Below are 19,854 nucleotides of genomic sequence, written 5' to 3' on the forward strand. Positions count from 1 at the left end.
ACCGAGGTAGCTGGATGACTATGCTAAGCGACATGAGTGGGCAGCACAAACACGTGGCCCATCTAGGAGTGACACTGCAGTGGCAGACAGGATGGCAGTTTGAAAAACTAGGCCCCAACAGTACATAATGCAAAGAAAAAAAAGAGGTGCAAGATGGAATTGTCCTTGGGCCCTCCCACCCACCCTTATGTTGCATAAACAGGACATGCACACTTTAACAAACCAATCATTTCAGCACCAGGGTCTGCCACACGACTGTGGCTGAAATGATTGGTTCGTTTGGGCCCCCACAAAACAAGCTGGCAATTAATCTGTCCCTTCACAAACTGGCTCTACGGAGGCAAGATGTCGTCCTCATCCACCGATTCTTCACCCTCTTCAGTGTTGTGTACATCCTCATCCTCACAGAATATTAATTCGTCCCCGCTGGAATCCACCACCACAGGTCCCTCTGTACGTTCTGGAGGCTGGTCTCCCTGGACGAGTTGATAATTAATTTTTATGAACATCATCTTCTCCGCATTTTGTGGAAGCAACCTCCTACACCTTTCGCTGGCAAGGTTCCCGGCTGCATTAAACACTCTTTCAGAGTACACACTGGATGGGGGGGCAACTCAGGTAAAATAGAGCTAGTTTGTACAGGGGCCTCCAAATTGCCTCTTTTTCCTGCCAGTACAGGTACGGACTGTCTGACATGCCTACTTGGATGCTGTCACCGATGTAATCCTCCACCATTCTGTCAATGGTGATTGTATCATATGCAGTGACAGTAGACATGTCAGCAATTGTTGGCAGGTCTTTCGGTCCGGACCAGATGTCCAAACTTGGTCCTGCCTGCCCTGCATCACCACCAGCGGGTTGCTTAGGATACCTAAGTTGTTTCCTGGCAGCCCCACTTGCGGGAGAAAGTGAAGAAGGAGCTGTGACATGTCACGTTCCGCTTCAGCTGACAGTGTTTTCACCAGCAGGTCTTTGCACCTCTGCAGGCTTGTGTTGGCCAGAATTAGAGACACCACATAGGCTTTAAACCTAGGAACAAGCACGGTGGCCAAAATGTAGTGGTCTGATTTCAACAGATTGATCACCCTGGAATCCTGGCAAAGCGAATGAAGGGCTTCATCCACAAGTCCCACATGCCGAGCGGAATTGCTCCGTCTCAGCTCCTCTTCACTTTCTCCAGCTGCTTCTGCAAAAGCCTGATGAGGGGAATGACCTGACTCAAGCTGGCAGTGTCTGAACTGACTTCACGTGTGGCAAGTTCGAAGGGCTGGAGAACCTTGCACAACATGGAAATCATTCTCCACTGTGCTTGAGTCAGGTGCATACCCCCTCCTTTGCCTATGTCATAGGTGGATGTATATGCTTGAATGGCCTTTTGCTGCTCCTCCATCCTCTGAAGCATATAGAGGGTTGAGTTCCACCGCATCACAACCTCTTGCTTCAGGTGATGGCGGGGCAGGTTCAAGAGTGTTTGCTGGTGCTCCAGTCTTCGGCACACAGTTGCTGAATGGCAAAAGTGGCCCGAAATTTTTCGGGCCACCCAAAGCGTCTCCTGCACGCCCCTGTCGCTTTTCAGAAAATTCTGCACCACAAAATTTATTGTGTAAGCAAAACATGGGACGTGCTGGAATTTGCCCAGATGTAATGCTCGCACAATATTGGTGGCATTGTCAGATATCACAAATCCAGAGGAGAGACTAAGTGGGGTAAGCCACTGGGCGATAATTTCCCTCAGTTTCTCTAAGAGGTTGTCAGCGGTGTGCCTCTTACTGAAACCGGTGATACACAGCGTAGCCTGCCTTGGAATGAGCTGGCGTTTCTGAGATGCTGCTACTGGTGACGCTGCTGTTGTTGCTGCGTAAGGTGATACATCTACCCAGTGGGCTGTCACAGTCATATAGTCCTTAGTCTGCCCTGTTCCACTTGTCCACATGTCCATGGTTAAGTAGACATTGGGTACAACCGCATTTTTCAGGACACTGAGGACACTTTTTCTGACGTTTCTGTACAGTCTCGGTATTAACTGCTTAGTGAAGTGGAATCTAGATGGGTTTTGGAACCGGGGACACAGTACCTCCATCAATTGTCTAAATCCCACTGCACTAATGGCGGATACCGGACGCACATCTAACACCAACATAGCAGTCAAGGCCTCAGTTATACGTTTTGCTTGAGGATGACTGCTGTCGTACTTCATCCTCCTCGCTAAGGACTGTTGGAGGGTCAATTGTTTAGTAAAAGTAGTGGTATTCCTACTTCCTCTCTGGGATGATGAACGACTCCCAGCAGCAATAGCAGCAGCGGCAGCAGTAGGCGTAGCAATGCAGGATCCTCCGGAGGAATCCCGGATAGGAGAGTCAGTCATGCCAGTGACATGGCCTGCAGGACTACTTCCGATCCTGACTGAGGAGGAAATTGATGAGGAGGGAGTTGACGGTGTGGTTTGCAGGCGCTTGGATACAACAGGACAAATGGATTTAGGTGTCCCTGGACTGCTTACGGTCTTAGCCAAAGTTTCTGAACTTGACAGTAACTTTTTATGAACGCGCTGCAGGTGATGTATAAGGGAGGATGTTCCTAGGTGGTTAACGTGCCTACCCCTAGTTATTTCATCTTTACATATGGTACATATGGCAAGACAGTTGTTGTCCGGATTTGGATAGAAATATTGCCAGACCAAAGAGGTGGAATGTTTGGTCTTCTGCCCAGGCATTACCGTGATGGGCTCTTTCATCCCACGGACAACAACTGTCTCTCCTGGAGCCTGATTTAAACAAACAACATCACCATCAGAATCCTCCTCGCCAACTTCCTCCTCAGCGCCAGCTACACCAGTATCCTCATCCTGTTGTACTTCAACAGTGACATCTTCAATTTGCATATCAGCAAGCGGACTGTGGGTGCTCCTTTCAGCACTTGCAGAGGGCGTGCAAATGGTGGAAAGAGCCACCTCTTCCCGTCCAGTGCTGGGAAGGTCAGGCATCGCAACCGCCACCACACTTGGACTCTCCTTGGGGATTTGTGATATCTTCTTAGAACGCACAGTTCTTCGCTGTGCTTTTGCCAGCTTAACTCGTTTGATTTTTGTAGCGGGAGGAGGGCTTCCTTTGTCATGTGAAGCTGAACCACTAGTCATGAACATAGGGAAAGACCTTAGCCGTTCCATGCCACTCCATGTCGTAAATGGCATATTGGCAAGTTTACGTTTCTCCTCAGATGATTTAAATGTTTTTTTTAAGGTAATTTTCCTGAACTTTTGTCATTGGGATTGTATATGCCCTCTACTATGACATTGGGCATCGGCCTTGGCAGACGACGTTGATGGCATGTTATCGTCTATGTCATGACTAGTGGCAGCAGCTTCAGCACTAGGAGGAAGTGGTTCTTGATCTTTCCCTATTTTATTTTTATCGGAGAGAGTTTGGTCCTCCATTTATGTTATATTGATATATACGTGCGGCTAAGGCGCACACAAACACAGAAAATAATTTTTTATTTTTGTTGGAGACTAGTGCACTTTGTGGGTTACACCACCCTTTAAGAAATGAGCAAGCCGGCTCTTTACTTATGGGACACAGGCGCACGCTTGGCGCTGCTCCTTTGTTGATGCACGTGCAGCTACAGTGCACACAATTCACAAAGACAGAAAAAAAAGAAGAATTTTTTATTTTTTGTGGAGCGCACTTTGGGGGTTACACCACCCTTTAACAGACAGATGCACGCTTGTCGCTGCTGCTTTGAGGATGCAGGTGCGGCTAGAGCCCACACAATTCGCAAAGACAGAAAAAAAAAAGAATTGTTTATTTTTTTGTGGAGTGCACTTTGGGGGTTACACCACCTTATGGGACACAGGCGCACGCTTGGCACTGCTCCTTTGTTGATGCATGTGCAGCCACAGTGCACACAATTCACAAACACAGAAAATAATTTTTTTATTTTGTTTGGAGTGCACTTTGGGGGTTACACCACCCTTTAACAGACAGACCCACGCTTGTCGCTGCTGCTTTGAGGATGCAGGTGCGACTACAGCCCACACAATTCACAAAGACAGAAATTTTTTTTTTGGAGTGCCCTTTGGGGGTTACAGCACTCTTTAACGGATAAGCCAGCTGGCCCTTTACTTATGACACAGGCGCACGCTTGGCGCTGCTCCTTTGTTGATGCACATGCAGCCACAGTGCACACAATTCACAAACACAGAAAATAATTCCTCCACCATTCTGTCAGTGGTGACAGTATCATATGCAGTGACAGTAGACATGTCAGAAATTGACATTGTTGGCACGTCCTTCAGTCCGGACCAGATGTCCAAATCGGCCCTTGACTTATGACACAGGCGCATGCTTGGCGCTGCTGCTGTGTTGATGCACGTGCGGCTACTGCGCATACATTTCGCACACAAACACAGAAAAAAAAGAATTGTTTATTTTTTGTGGAGTGCACTTTGGGGGTTACGTCACCTTATGGGACACAGGCGCACGCTTGTCGCTGCTCCTTTGTTGATGCACGTGCAGCCACAGTGCACACAATTCACAAACACAGAAAATAATTTTTTTATTTTGTTTGGAGTGCACTTTGGGGGTTACAGCACCCTTTAACGGTCAAGCCAGCTGGCCCTTTACCTATGACACAGGCGCACGCTTGGCGTTACTTTGTTGATGCATGTGCGGCTACAGCGCACACAATTCACAAACAGAAAAAAAATTTTTTTTTTGGAGTGCACTTTGTGGGAGCACCCCTGATGCACAGATCACCCCCTGGACAACACTACAGCACCCCTCTAGGACTACAGCCTTTATGGGACACTGCACAACACAGTCCAGCCAGCCCCTATAGACTTTGGAGTGGACACAGCCCCTATGGACAACTGACTGCACAACACAGCCCAGCCAGCCCCTATGACGGCAGCACAAAACAGCCCAGCCGGCCCCTATGGACAACAGCAGCACAACTCAGCCCAGTCAGCCTCTATGGACTGAGTGGTCACAGCCCCTATGGACAACAGCAGCACAACACAGCCCAGCCAGCCCTAGCTCCCACCCTCCCTCTTCACTGTCCACAGCCAGAGTGAGAAATGGCGCCGACGCGGGTACCTTTTATAGAATCCAAAACCCGCGAGATCCTGAAGGCGGGATGATGATGTTTTGCCTCGATTTCAGTTCCGAGTCAGGTGGGAAAAGTCGAGCCTGACTCGGATGCGTCTCGGATCGGGGGGGGCTCGGGGGGATTCGGATTCAGAAATCCGAACCCGCTCATCCCTAATCTATAGTATATATATATATATACATTTATATATAAATATAATATGTGTGTGTGTTCATGTTACAGCTACAGTACTTACTGCAGAGTCCACCTGCTCCCATCCACTTTATGGAGAGTTGGCTTTTTAAACTCAATCCTCCAAATCTGCAGAGATATAAAGGTTGGGCCCTGTCACCATGTCAAGTGGGGCCAGTATAATTAACAAGCACCTCAGACTTGGCCTGATTCAATGTAAGGAAGAGCAAGTATCTGTGGATCATGCTAAAAACCATTCTGCACTGCAGGTGGGGCAGATTTAAAATGTTTACAGAGAGTTAGATTTGGGAGGGGAGTGTCCAAACTGACATCTAAATTGCAGTGTAAAAATAAAGCTGTCCAGCATTTCTGGGCTACATGTAAAAGTAGCCAGTATTTAGCCCACATGCAAAAATAAATCAAATAAATGTATTTGCACCCCTTTCATTGCAACATGGTTTGTCCAGGTACACCGCTACTTCTATCTCTTACTTATTTCAAACTCTTATTCACCTTACACCACTACACACAGTAGTGTCCCTTATTCACGTTACGCCACACAGTAGAGCTCCTGATATGCATCATGCCATACAGTATTGCCCCTTATACACATTACACTACATAGTAGAGCCCCTTATACACATTATGCCACACAGTAATGCTCTTTAAGCATTTCCGAGAGAAGGTTCCAGAAGGATCCAGCCTCTTACCCCTCTCTTCCATCCCCACTCCCATCTTTTCGCTTCCAACTCCCCTCATAAAGCTAGCCACTAAGTGTCTCCCTGGCTCCAGCAACCCATTCTCCACCCCACCCATGTGTCTCTATGGCATCAGTTTCTTTCATCACTTAAGCTTATCTTTTCTTTCTTCTGATGCTCCTCCTTGAAGCGCCTTTCTGCTGTGCGATCTACTGCATACTTTGTTGCAAAATTAAAATAAAGCCTTTATTGCTCTATTCTTACTCTTCTTGCCAATGGCCTGCAGTATACCCTGTAGTGGCAGCGGCCAGAACTTTGGTGACTGCAGAGCCCAGTCTGAGTGGCAAGGGCATCTCAGTATCTTGGCGCCCAGCACACCTTTTCTACTAGTACCCCCTTTCGTATGTGACACAGTACACTTGAATGTAATGTCTTGTGTTTAATTTATGCATATTATGTTTATATCTTTTTAAGGAAAAATAAGGGTTTCTCCATCATCGGCATAGCAGACCTGATGCATTGTATTGTACTTCTAAAAAGTGTATCAAGCTCTGGAGTATAATGGCACATACTGTATGGTTTATGTAATCTGTATCAGACAGCCAGGGCCGGCTCCAGGGGTCGGAGTACCCTGTGCCGGCCCATAACAAGGCGCCTTTATATCGTGCGCAGGTTCGCAGCGCACGACCAAAATTGGTGGCGTGGCCTAATTACCATAGGCCACGCCCTATGCGTGACGTTATTTGGAGGCGTGCCCGCATGGGATGCCTCCAAATAATGTCAGGCTGGGGGTAAAGCCCAGCTCTCCGTCACTGGCTGGGCTTCCCCCAGCCCTCTCCTGTCAGTGAATGGATGTCGCGCACATGCGTGCGGCATCCATTCACACATTCACACTCCGGGGGTCCGGCACCGCCGCAGGGGGTCCCCAACCTCCTGAATTGATCACCCGTGGACCACTTAAGCCCACGGGTGGAACAGCAGGACATTACTGACCCGCTAAAATCGGGATGCTGGAGAGGAGTGCACTCTCTACGAGAGCGCCCATGTGCGACCGCAGAGGTCGAACACCCCTAGAGGCGTTACTGCAGACAGCATATTGTGGAACCTTTCTATAGCAAGTCAGGAATCGGTATGACATACTGCCAGACATAAGCCAGGCAGATGTAATCCCGACGCCGGAAGGCAGAAGACTGAAGATCCCGACAAGGTAAATATTTTAACTAACCCTCTCCCCCCTCTAACCCTCCTTTAGGGGTGCCTAACCCTATCCTCCCCCCTTGTGCCTAAACCTAACATCCCCCCAGGGGTGCCTAAACCTAATCCCCCCTGCCCCGCTCACTAAACCTAACACCCCTTCCCCTAGTCTAACCCGAGGTCCTCCTGGGAGCCCCTAAACCTAACCCTCCCCCCTGGCTGTTGTCCGCTCATGACGCCCGGTTTGGTATTCTGGGCGTTGGGATTCCGGCGGGTGGATAATGATAGGCGTCAGGATTTTGACGCCTATCATTAGTCCCATGCCGGGATTTCACAGTCGGGAATTCCTGGTAAGGGATGTAGTCTGCATCCTGGCGTACACAATGCTGGCGGTCAGAATCCTGGCGCCGGAATCCCAACAGCAGTCAGTATCCTGGCTCCAGAATGCCAACAGTGAGTATTAGGGCTAGCCAAAAGGTGGACGGTTAGAGTTATGCTGCGTGAGGGTTAGAGTCAGACTGTGAGGGAAGGGGTGACAGCACGGTTAGGCTGCAAGAAAGGTGGGTTGGAGAAAGGGTTAGAATTAAAATACTTACCATAATGCGTCGGGATTCTGAGCACCAGGATTGTGTACCCAAACCCCTGGTAGATGATGGAAATAAACTAAAGCTTTGTGGAATTTACCAGGCAGCATTTTAGAATTGTGCAGGAATAATCCTGGGGACAGATATTACAGATGAAGCATTTCATCCGGTGCTGGCAATGGTGAAGTGAACCGGATGAAATGCTTCAGGGGATGTATGGCACACACTACTCTTATCACAGTGAAAGATGGTGTAAAACTCATCTCTGCAATATAATGCATCATGCAATACAGGTAATTCATAGAGACAGCAATTCTCTCTGTGGCCACATGAGGTCACTATTGTTGCAAAGATCAGTGAAATGTTCAAAATCCGTCTCGCTTTTATTACAGATTTAAAGCAAAGAATGTTCTAACTGAGCGCCAACACCAACCTACGGGAGACAATGCCATGACCTATAAATGCTGATGAATGGAATTGCCATTTTAATGTTTTGCATAGGCTGTATTAAATAGAGCAACTCACGTGGAGCATTACCATTAAAAACAGCTCATTTTGGTCAATTAATTTGTAAATCAAACCGAAAGGCTAAAATAATTTCATATGGAAATATAGACTAAGAGCATGGTCCGTTATTAACTACGAAACCCCAATTTAAGCAGAACTTAAATCCTCTAGCACAACGCACGGAGGCCCTGATTCAGAGCTGGACGCTCTGACCAGAGCGCTCGCTCTGAATCAGGGCCCACCTCCATAAATATGGCGCGTCCTCCTGGATGCTCGTATAGCTGTGGGTCACCACCCACAGCCTATACGAGCGTGCAGGATGATGGTCGCGATGGTCTTGACCATCGCGACCATCGCCAGTGAGAGCAGAAGCCTGCGGTTGAGTTTCTCAACCGCAAGGCCCGGAGTGATTTTGGCTCTATCAGAGCCAAAATCACTCCCACTGACATCACTAGTGATGTCAGTGGGGCCGGCTTCTGACGGTAGGCGTTCCCTAGGGAACGCCTCCGGCTGGCAGGCACGCCCCCCGGCACGCCCACCAAAGGGGGCGTGCTGTCAATCAACATCGACAGCACGCCCCCTTTGATCAGACACTACGAGCGAAGGAAAGTCCTTCGCTCGTCGCGTCTCGCACATGCGCACAACGGAGCTCCCTCCGTCGTGCGCATGCGCAGTGCAGACCATCGACCCACTTGCGAGCGGACAGCCTCTCACGAGTGGGTCTGAATCAGGCCCGGAGTCTGTCCAGGAAGCCATATACAAATCTGTTGTTAAGAGGGGACACTTTAGAGTTGCGAACACAGCAGATTACTATAAGACAGTATAAGGTCACAGCAATGATTACAGCCCGATTAGAGCGGATGTGGGTGGCTCTTAGAAGAGCCTTTGTGTTCAAATGAGGCCGGCGGAAAAGGAAAACAATCACTTGGCGCTGGTGTACTTGGTGACGGCCTTGGTGCCCTCGGACACGGCGTGCTTTGCCAGCTCTCCCGGCAGCAGCAGGCATACAGCGGTCTGGATCTCCCGGGATGTGATGGTGGAGCGCTTGTTGTAATGAGCCAGGCGGGAAGATTCCCCCGCAATGCGCTCAAAGATATCATTCACAAAGGAATTCATGATGCCCATAGCCTTGGAGGAGATGCCGGTATCAGGGTGCACCTGCTTCAGCACCTTGTAGACGTAAATGGCGTAACTCTCCTTCCTGGTCTTCCTACGCTTCTTCCCATCTTTCTTCTGGGTCTTGGTCACCACTTTCTTAGAGCCTTTCTTGGGTGCAGGAGCAGACTTGGCTGGTTCAGGCATTTTCACTGACAAACCTCTAGCTATAGAGAAGGAAAACTGTGACTACTATGTTACAGTCCCCAGATCTACAGTATTTATAGGCAGCCCATGCAAATAAGGCTTACTGGCTTCGCCATTGGGTAGCCTTGTCAGGTGAAGTTGATTGGCATGTTAACCCCATCTTACATGTGCTGATTGGTCTGTGCATGAACCTAAAATTCATTGGTTCCTGTGTAAGTGGACCAATCACAGAGCAAGCAGTGGATCCCTTCTAAGTGCATATAAGGAGGAGCCGAGGGTAGTTGCGCAAATTTTTATAATAATTTGCCACATTGGTAGAACAAGCATGTCTGGAAGAGACAATTTAACCGGGAATTATTTACTTGTATCCCAGCAAAGAGTCGCCACCTACATACAGTACAGACGGTGATATTGCATCACTACAAAATAGGACTCTTGTCTGGTCTAAAAACTTTTGAAAGAGATAACGTAATCGCCAACAGTACACTGTCTGTCTACCATGGGAGGTGATAGTTTTGTATTTAAACAATATGATACATTCAATCTTTACTCAAATGCCCGGGAGATCATAGCATATAATTGCAGTAAAACCACATAGATCAATATATCAGCAAACGATGCAAAATTGACAATAAAATGATGATCATTTAATTATTAAAGCATTACAAATACATTTGTATGTAAGGCATCAGCTGTCATATTGTGAGTAATATTAGATTTGAGTATAATCAGAACAGCTGCATCATTGGACACAATATGATACTAATGGGAAATAGTAAATGTTATTATACAATCGTTACTATGGAATTGGTATGAAATACTGCCGGCCGCATGGCCGGCGGGATCGATTCCCGTCAGCGGCAGCCCGACAGGAGCAGAGTCCGACGCAGCGGAAGCCCGACAGCGCTGGAAATCCCGATCGTGGATAGGTAAGTATCCACTAACCTAACCTAACAACCCTAACCCTCCTTAGGGGTGCCTAACCCTAACTTACCCCCCAAGTGCCTAACCCTAATCCCCCCTCTAAGTGCCTAACCCTAACCACCCCCTTCCCCGCTGCCTAAACTTAAGTCCCCCGGGGGGTTGCCTAACCCTAAGTCCCCCCCGGGGGTGCCTAATCCTAACCCTCCCTCCCCCTAGCCTAACCCTAACCTTCCATCGGGGGGGTGCCTAACCCTAAGTCCCCCCCGGGAGCCCTAAACCTAACCCTCCCCCCCCCCGCAGCTATCCGCTCGCGGCGCCCGGCATCACTACGATCGTGATGCCGGGCGCCGGTCTCCCGGCGTCGGGGAAATGCGGGCGTCTACATCTAGACGCCCGGCATTTCACCCTTGCCGGGATAAGACAGTCGGGAAGCCAGCTGCCGGTATTTAGGCAGTCGGCTTCCCGATTGCCTCCTGTTACTATTCTATGAAACATTAGTGGATACAATTTGTGCCCAAGTCCACAAGCTAAACCTCATAAATCGGAGAAACTACATGAAGAAATACAGGGCATCATCTGGATAGAATTTAGAGGCTCATAATACACTGTACTGGGTGGAAATAAAATTCAGAGAAAATACTAAAGTCACAGTGTGTAAAAGCAATCACTTATATCTACATTAATCCCTATATTTGTCTTTCTGCAAATTCATTAATTGTTTTTATATTTTGCTTTATGACATGGTTCTCAGGTTAAACAGTACACGTCCATTTTAATGATGTGCTCATAGGTGTAATTTTCACAATCTCCCTGAAATGGTTTTTCAAAAGTAGGCAAGCATGATGTATTATTACTGAGATATAATGAATAACAAGAAGAGATTATCATACAAGTAATAATCCATACTGGTGCAGATGGTAATTGGTGCTTACTTCCTGAATGCTGACAGGTGGGTTATTTAGAGACCAATTGCTTCCCCATAGGACCCCTTACATGTGCTACTATCACTGGATGATGACATTGAGCAGAGGTGAGCATTAATTTCTGGGTGCGGAGGGGTGGAGCGGTAAACAAATTTAGATTTTTGGGTGACCATGGGACTAGCTGGGCTGCTGATCATCATCATGTTGTCATGGTGATGGGACTATTTTAATGAGAAGGCTTGAAGCTGTAGCTCCCATAGGCAAACGCAGGGGGGGTATCCGTCTGCCTGGAAACCCCCCTCCCCAGCCCACACCATAATCACAATAGAAATAGTAATGTAATAGAATTTTACTAGTGCTGCATGTTCTTCACAGTATCACAAATGAAATAGTTAGCACCACCTGGGGATCTTTTAACATGTGTCAGTCAGTAGTAAATACACCTGTGTACCAACTAGGAGATCTGGGAAACATGCACTGTTAGGGATGAGCTGCTATAGAGCCCAATATGTACAAATATGTCCAGGGCAGTGCTAGGTTATACTGCTGCTCCCCCAGACTCCCGGTCTCGCTCCCATGCTGTGGAATGGTGCCCACATATGACATAAAAGCATTCAGCTCAGGCAAGATTGCCCTACTGCCGCATCTAATGGCTTACTGTGATCGCTGGTCCTGTATATGCTGGAATTATGACACACAATACACTTTGTATGATACATATTAGAGCTGGATAAGTGGTAATTATGCCCTCTTCATGGACTGGCCACACTCACTCTAAAATCATTCATTTGGAAACCCCCGTCTAGAAATCCTGCGTTTGCCACTGGCTCCATCCACCAATTGTTCATCTAGCCCTGATTGTGATCAGACAGGCTTCTCTGTTCTAAAACCTCTACACTGCCTGAGTTGTAACCTCAATAATACCCCTTTTACACCAGAGCAAAAACCTGGGTTTTTGCTGGGTCTACCCGGGTTGCAGCTCAGTGTAAAAGGGTCCCTGAAAAATAACCCGGGTCAAGTGACCCTGCAATCTAACCCCGGTAGCTACCAGGGTTGGACCCAGGATGGACCCAGGTAATGGTGCAGTGTAAACGGTGCAACCCGTGTTATCTGACCTGGATCATGCCTAAAATGAGCGGATTGGTGGTTGTGGAGCATTCACCTCCCACTTTTTATGACCTCACAGGTTTAGCAGGGCAGACCTGAGTTCAGTGTGAACAGGGCTGACCTGGGAGTAACCCAGATCAAAGGTGCAGTGTAAATGGGTCTGACCTGGGTCTGACCAGGGTTGGAACCATGTCCAAAAACCCAGGTCGGACCTGGGTTTTTGGTGGAAAAGAGGTATAAGTGATTTCCAGAATGCTTAAAGTTGCAGTTACAAGCAAGCCATCAAAAGTGAGCTGGGTTGCTTTATTGTCAGAGGAGAAAGGGTTAGGCATGGCTCCTAGGTGGAGATGTGATGCATATTGGGGGAAATACATAATACACAAAGTGAAATAAATAATACTCAATACAGAAAGTGAAACACTAGTAACCATATAAACAATACTTAGCAAAAATAATGTCAGGACCAACACCCCACCCATCTGCCACGCTAAATAAGGGACTTTCTTCTTTGTAAAGGACATTCAGACAAGAATTGCACAGTTTTGGCACAGTAAAGGTGTAAATGAAGTTCTCTATGAAATCGTCTTTCCTAAGATGTTATGTGACTGTGTACTCTGCCATTTTGTATGGGCTCAGAATTCTAAACTTCAAGGTAAGGTGCAAAAGGTTTAAACAAGGCAGGACAAGTTGGGGAGGAAGCGGAATGCTGTGTCTTGCACTTCGTTTCTGGCATTCTGTAAGACGAGATTCTATAGCGATGTAGCAGCCCATAAACTGTTTGAGGCATTGGAAGCAGAGTCATGTGGGCTGATTCATCCTTTATATAGCCATTAAAGCTGTTCACAAAGCTCAGCAACTAGTCACAGGCTAACTTGAACAATCACCTAGCATGATTTTCTAGGTCTGGCCATCATTATTGTAGCAAGAGGGCAGGGGTCAAGGACCAGAGCTGTAACTAGACTGTTTGGTGCCCTGTGCCAGAAAGATCATTGATGTCCCCCCTATTTTTCAAATAGAGATATAACGTATCCAAAAAAAGGGGCATGGCCTCATGGGGAAGGGCCAGGGAAGAGATAGGGGGGGCCAGGAGATGCTGAGATAAAATAAGATGAAGCAACAAGTAAGAATGATAATAAACAGAAATTGACAGTTCCAAACAGTGCTACCTGTCCTGCAGTGGCCTATGCCATGGGCACAGGTAGCACCACCCTAGTTACGGCCCTGTCAAGGACACAAGGGATTGCTGACTGTCATGCATATGTAGTTTGTTCCCGCGGATGAGATCAACACAGACAAGGTACAGTGAGTTTGTCTTAACCTCAATTACAACCCTTGAAATAACTGACTCGGGCCAGAGGTGAGCGGCCCAGTGCTGCGGATAAGACCGATGGGCCTGAGAGTGTCTTTCTGCACTGCTAGCTGTATAATTGCTACATAGGGTCTGTGTGTCACCTTATTCCTGTATACCTGTCTAGCAACCTTTGCACACAGACTATACAATTCACCATTGTTCGTGGTCGTCTTTCATTCAGAATTATATGCAGTCACTTCTCATATTTCTACAACAGCAGCAAAGATGCAGAGAGCCATGAGGATTAATTGGGCAAGTCTGTATTCTGTAGCATTTTCCCCTGTGATAAGATACCATTTCCTGACTTGAATCTCAAGCTGGCTAGTGCCACTCAGACAGAGTTGGCGTTGACCTCCTTAGAATTTCACATTGCAAGACTTTAAAGAGGAGCTGTAATTCCTAGTCACACTGTTCCAAAGGATATGTAGTCGCCAAGTCAACATGTTTGGGCAAAATGTCAACCTGGTTCTATTCAACATGTTGGTAATTCTTGTATCTTCAAATGCATGTAATTGAAACATGAATTCCATTTGAAAAGGCATCCAGATGTGACCTTTACTGCCGAGCAGGTTTGTTATTTACCAGCATTGGTGCCCCCAAACTTCTTTGGCGTATCCCAGTTCGTGATCCCTTTATCCTTTCCCCATTACCTGCTCTGCAGTTTCTCTGCAGACTCCCTGCACTCTGGACCCCAATTCAACCATGCCATCATGGGTTGGGGAACTGATTCAGGTCTTGTCCTCAAGATGTTTTTTGCTAGTCGTGCCCTCGTGTCAGTTGGCATCTGGTGTTGTCCAGTTTGTGCTTCCCTCTCTACTTGATGTCCCAGGGATGTATCAACACCCGAGAGGGCAGTGTGCAGCGGGCACCCTCTGTGCAGCGGGTTCCCTAGCCCCTCATCTTAACTTGCTCCGACAAACAAAGTGGATCCCTTCTCTTGTAAAAAGCCATCTTCCTGGTGATATTGGTAAAGATGACGCATACTCACAAGAGAGCACAGGTTCTGGAAGCATGCCAGAGTCTTTGCTTCTACTGTGCAGTACCATTTTCCCAATGATGTCACTTTGAAAATGGCACGGTCCTACTTGCCGGAGAAAGGTAACTATACTTTGGGTACACACCCTGCACCCATTATAAATATGCCTATGTGCCCTCCACTCCAGGATACTGACCCACTCCTCTCAACACTGATCATCTCCTCTTAACATGGCTTCAGGCCTGCCTCAGACCACATCTGGGCCTGCCGTCATTGGTTAAGGCCAGAGCTGAAGCATGGTAATTTGGAATAGAAATCTCCTCACAGCACTGCATCCTCAATGGATCTCTGCTGGCCCAATGCTTCTTCCAGTGGTTCTGATACTCCGGTCCTCTGCCTCTAGTCTAAGGATTCAGCCTTGAGGTTCAAGTTTGACATTCTCCTGCTGTTCATCCATGACATCCAGTCCTTCATCTCCAGAAACTTGCTCATTCTTCAGTACACTTGCTTGTGGCACAGCTCTGCACCTAAGTAAGTTTTCTGCATCGTTGCTCCACTCCTTGGGCCTGCAAGCTGGTGGGCCTACCTGCTCATATTTTCCTCTAAAAGATGCCAGCCTCACCTGAAGTATGGCCATTTGTAACTCTTGCCTTGGTCTCTGGACCACCTGTCTCATATTAGGTGAACTCCTGCACCACCCAGGGTTGACTGGGTAAGTGGGGATGCTAGGTGGAATTAAAAGCTATTATAAAACTAGTATTTTGGACCCTCATTCGCCAACTCACTAGCTGTTATGCAGGGTTTTCTTTTTACCCCTTTCTCTTCAAGCCCTTTCCATCTCTATAATCCTATTCATCTTTTCTTCCTCTATTCTTCCCCCTGTTCCTTCTGTCTCTCCATCATCCTTATTCTTCCTTCTATTTCTCCATCCCACCCATTTTCCCTTATTATGGGGGAAATAGGACACGTCACTACCTGGACAAGATGCATATTACAGGCAGTGTGGGGACTGCCATTATATGGAAATGAAAAATCCATGTCTTATCCAGAGGGTGGGGTGGGGGCTCCAAGAGTTCTGATGAGGGGTAGGTTATCCTCATTTCTAGAGAGCAACTGCTTGACTAACAGTAGCAGCATTGTGTAGTGGATGTAAATGTTATTATACAATCGTTACTATTCTATGAAACATTAGTGGATACAATTTGTGCCCAAGTCCACAAGCTAAACCTCATAAATCGGAGAAACTACGTGAAGAAATACAGGGCTACATCTGGATAGAATTTAGAGGCTCATAATACACTGGACTGGGTGGAAATAAAATTCAGAGAAAATACTAAAGTCACAGTGTATAAAAGCAATCACTTATATCTACATTAATCCCTATATTTGTCTTTCTGTAAATTCATTAATTGTTTTTATATTTTGCTTTATGACATGGTTCTCAGGTTAAACAGTACACGTCCATTTTAATGATGTGCTCATAGGTGTAATTTTCACAATCTCCCTGAAATGGTTTTTCAAAAGTAGGCAAGCATGATGTATTATTACTGAGATATAATGAATAACAAGAAGAGATTATCATACAAGTAATAATCCATACTGGTGCAGATGGTAATTGGTGCTTACTTCCTGAATGCTGACAGGTGGGTTATTTAGAGACCAATTGCTTCCCCATAGGACCCCTTACATTTGCTACTATCACTGGATGATGACATTGAGCAGAGGTGAACATTAATTTCTGGGTGCGGAGGGGTGGAGCGGTAAACAAATTTAGATTTTTGGGTGACCATGGGACTAGCTGGGCTGCTGATCATCATCATGTTGTCATGGTGATGGGACTATTTTAATGTGAAGGCTTGAAGCTGTAGCTCCCATAGGCAAACGCAGGGGGGGGGGGGTTCCATCTGCTTGGAAACCCCCCTCCCCAGCCCACACCATAACCACAATAGAAATAGTAATGTAATAGAATTTTACTAGTGCTGCATGTTCTTCACAGTATCACAAATGAAATAATTAGCACCACCTGGGGATCTTTTAAGTGTCAGTCAGTAATAAATACACCTGTGTACCAACTAGGAGATCTTGGAAACATGCACTGTTAGAGATGTGCTGCTATAGAGCCCAATATGTACAAATGGAATTGGTATGCCCGACATCAGCAGAGATCCGGGCAGTGGAAGCCCGACAGCACTGGAAATACTGATCGTGGATAGGTAAGTATTGTTTAACCTAACCTAACCCCCCTAACCCTCCTTAGGGGTGCCTAACCCTAACCTCCCCCCCAAGTGCCTAACCCTAATCCCCCCTCTAAGTGCCTAACCCTAACCACCCCTTTCCCCGCTGCCTAAACCTAAGTCCCCCAGGGGGTGCTTAAGCCTAAGTCCCTCCTCCTAGCCTAACCCTAACCCTCCCGGGGGGTGCCTAACCCTAAGTCCCCCGCAGGAGACCTAAAGCTAACCCTCCCCCCCGGCTGTCCGCTCGTGGCGCCCGGCATCACTACGATCGGGATGCCGGGCGCCGGTCTCCCGGCATCTGGGAAATTCCGGGCGTCCACATCTAGACACCTGGCATTTCACCCTTGCCGGGATATGACAGTCGGGAAGCCGGCTGCCGGTATTTAGGCAGTCGGCTTCCCAATTGCGTACCGTACAAATATGTCCAGGGCAGTGCTAGGTTATACTGCTGCTCTCCCAGACTCCCGGTCTCGCTCCCATGCTCTGGAATGGTGCCCACATATGACATAAAAACATGCAGCTCAGGCAAGATTGTCCTACTGCCGCATCTAATGGCTTACTGTGATCGCTGGTCCTGTATATGCTGGAATTATGACACACAATACACTTTGTATGACGCATATGAAAGCTGGATAAGTGGTAATTATGCCCTCTTCATGGACTGGCCACACTCACTCTAAAATCATTCATTTGGAAACCTCCCTCTAGAAATCCTGCATTTGCCACTGGCTCCATCCACCAATTGTTCATCTAGCCCTGACTGTGGTCAGACAGGCTCCTCTGTTCTAAAACCTCTACACTGCCTGAGTTGTAACCTCAATAAGCGAATTCCAGAATGCTTAAAGTTGCAGTTACAAGCAAGCCATCAAAAGTGAGCTGGGTTGCTTTATTGTCAGAGGAGAAAGGGTTAGGCATGGCTCCTAGGTGGTGATGTGATGCATATTGGGGGAAATACATAATACACAAAGTGAAATACATAATACTCAATACAGAAAGTGAAACACTAGTAACCATATAAACAATACTTAGCAAAAATAATGTCATGACCAACACCCCACCCATCTGCCACGCTAAACAAGGGAGTTTTTTCTTTGTAAAGGACAGTCAGACAAGAATTGCACAGTTTTGGCACAGTAAAGGTGTAAATGAAGTTCTCTATGAAATCGTCTTTCCTAAGATGTTATGTGACTGTGTACTCTGCCATTTTGCATGGGCTCAGAATTCTAAACTTCAAGGTAAGGTGCAAAAGGTTTAAACAAGGCAGGACAAGTTGGGGAGGAAGCGGAATGCTGTGTCTTGCACTTCGTTTCTGGCATTCTGTAAGACGAGATTCTATAGCGGTGTAGCAGCCCATAAACTGTTTGAGGCATTGGAAGCAGAGTCATGTGGGCTGATTCATCCTTTATATAGCCATTAAAGCTGTTCACAAAGCTCAGCAACTAGTCACAGGCTAACTTGAACAATCACCTAGCATGATTTTCTAGGTCTGGCCATCATTATTGTAGCAAGAGGGCAGGGGTCAAGGACCAGAGCTGTAACTAGACTGTTTGGTGCCCTGTGCCAGAAAGATCATTGATGTCCCCCCTATTTTTCAAATAGAGATATAACGTATCCAAAAAAAGGGGCATGGCCTCATGGGGAAGGGCCAGGGAAGAGATAGGGGGGGCCAGGAGATGCTGAGATAAAATAAGATGAAGCAACAAGTAAGAATGATAATAAACAGAAATTGACAGTTCCAAACAGTGCTACCTGTCCTGCAGTGGCCTATGCCATGGGCACAGGTAGCACCACCCTAGTTATGGCCCTGTCAAGGACACAAGGGATTGCTGACTGTCATGCATATGTAGTTTGTTTCCGCGGATGAGATCAACACAGACAAGGTACAGTGAGTTTGTCTTAACCGCAATTACAACCCTTGAAATAACTGACTCGGGCCAGAGGTGAGCGGCCCAGTGCTGCGGATAAGACCGATGGGCCTGAGAGTGTCTTTCTGCACTGCTAGCTGTATAATTGCTACATAGGGTCTGTGTGTCACCTTATTCCTGTATACCTGTCTAGCAACCTTTGCACACAGACTATACAATTCACCATTGTTCGTGGTCGTCTTTCATTCAGAATTATATGCAGTCACTTCTCATATTTCTACAACAGCAGCAAAGATGCAGAGAGCCATGAGGATTAATTGGGCAAGTCTGTATTCTGTAGCATTTTCCCCTGTGATAAGATACCATTTCCTGACTTGAATCTCAAGCTGGCTAGTGCCACACAGACAGTTGGCGTTGACCTCCTTAGAATTTCACATTGCAAGACTTTAAAGAGGAGCTGTAATTCCTAGTCACACTGTTCCAAAGGATATGTAATCGCCAAGTCAACATGTTTGGGCAAAATGTCAACCTGGTTCTATTCAACATGTTGGCAATTCTTGTATCTTCAAATGCATGTAATTGAAACATGAATTCCATTTGAAAAAGGAATCCTGATGTGACCTTTACTGCCGAGCAGGTTTGTTATTTACCAGCATTGGTGCCCCAAAAATCCTTTGGCGTATCCCAGTTCGTGATCCCTTTATCATTTCCCCATTACCTGCTCTGCAGTTTCTCTGCAGACTCCCTGCACTCTGGACCCAAATTCAACCATGACATCATGGGTTGGGGAACTGATTCAGGTCTTGTCCTCAAGATGTTTCTTGCTAGTCGTGCCCTCGTGTCAGTTGGCATCTGGTGTTGTCCAGTTTGTGCTTCCCTCTCTACTTGATGTCCCAGGGATGTATAAACACC

General features: G+C 47.0%; 1 protein-coding gene across 1 annotated transcript; it reads right to left on the reverse strand.

Moving 5' to 3' along the window:
• Window positions 1-9,181: 9,181 nt before the first annotated feature.
• Window positions 9,182-9,562, reverse strand: LOC148515153 (histone H2B 1.1-like). Its single transcript, XM_088480469.1, has one exon. The coding sequence runs from the start codon at window positions 9,560-9,562 to the stop codon at window positions 9,182-9,184; it is 381 nt and encodes a 126-aa protein (XP_088336595.1).
• Window positions 9,563-19,854: the final 10,292 nt, after the last annotated feature.

This window comes from Taudactylus pleione, unplaced genomic scaffold (genome assembly GCF_031769625.1).
Source record: "Taudactylus pleione unplaced genomic scaffold, aTauple2 ptg000253l, whole genome shotgun sequence".
Lineage (NCBI taxonomy): Eukaryota > Metazoa > Chordata > Amphibia > Anura > Myobatrachidae > Taudactylus > Taudactylus pleione.

Excerpts from the sequence above, each read along its gene's own strand:
- LOC148515153 (XM_088480469.1), bottom strand. The coding sequence starts at position 9,562 with ATGCCTGAACCAGCCAAGTCTGCTCCTGCACCCAAGAAAGGCTCTAAG.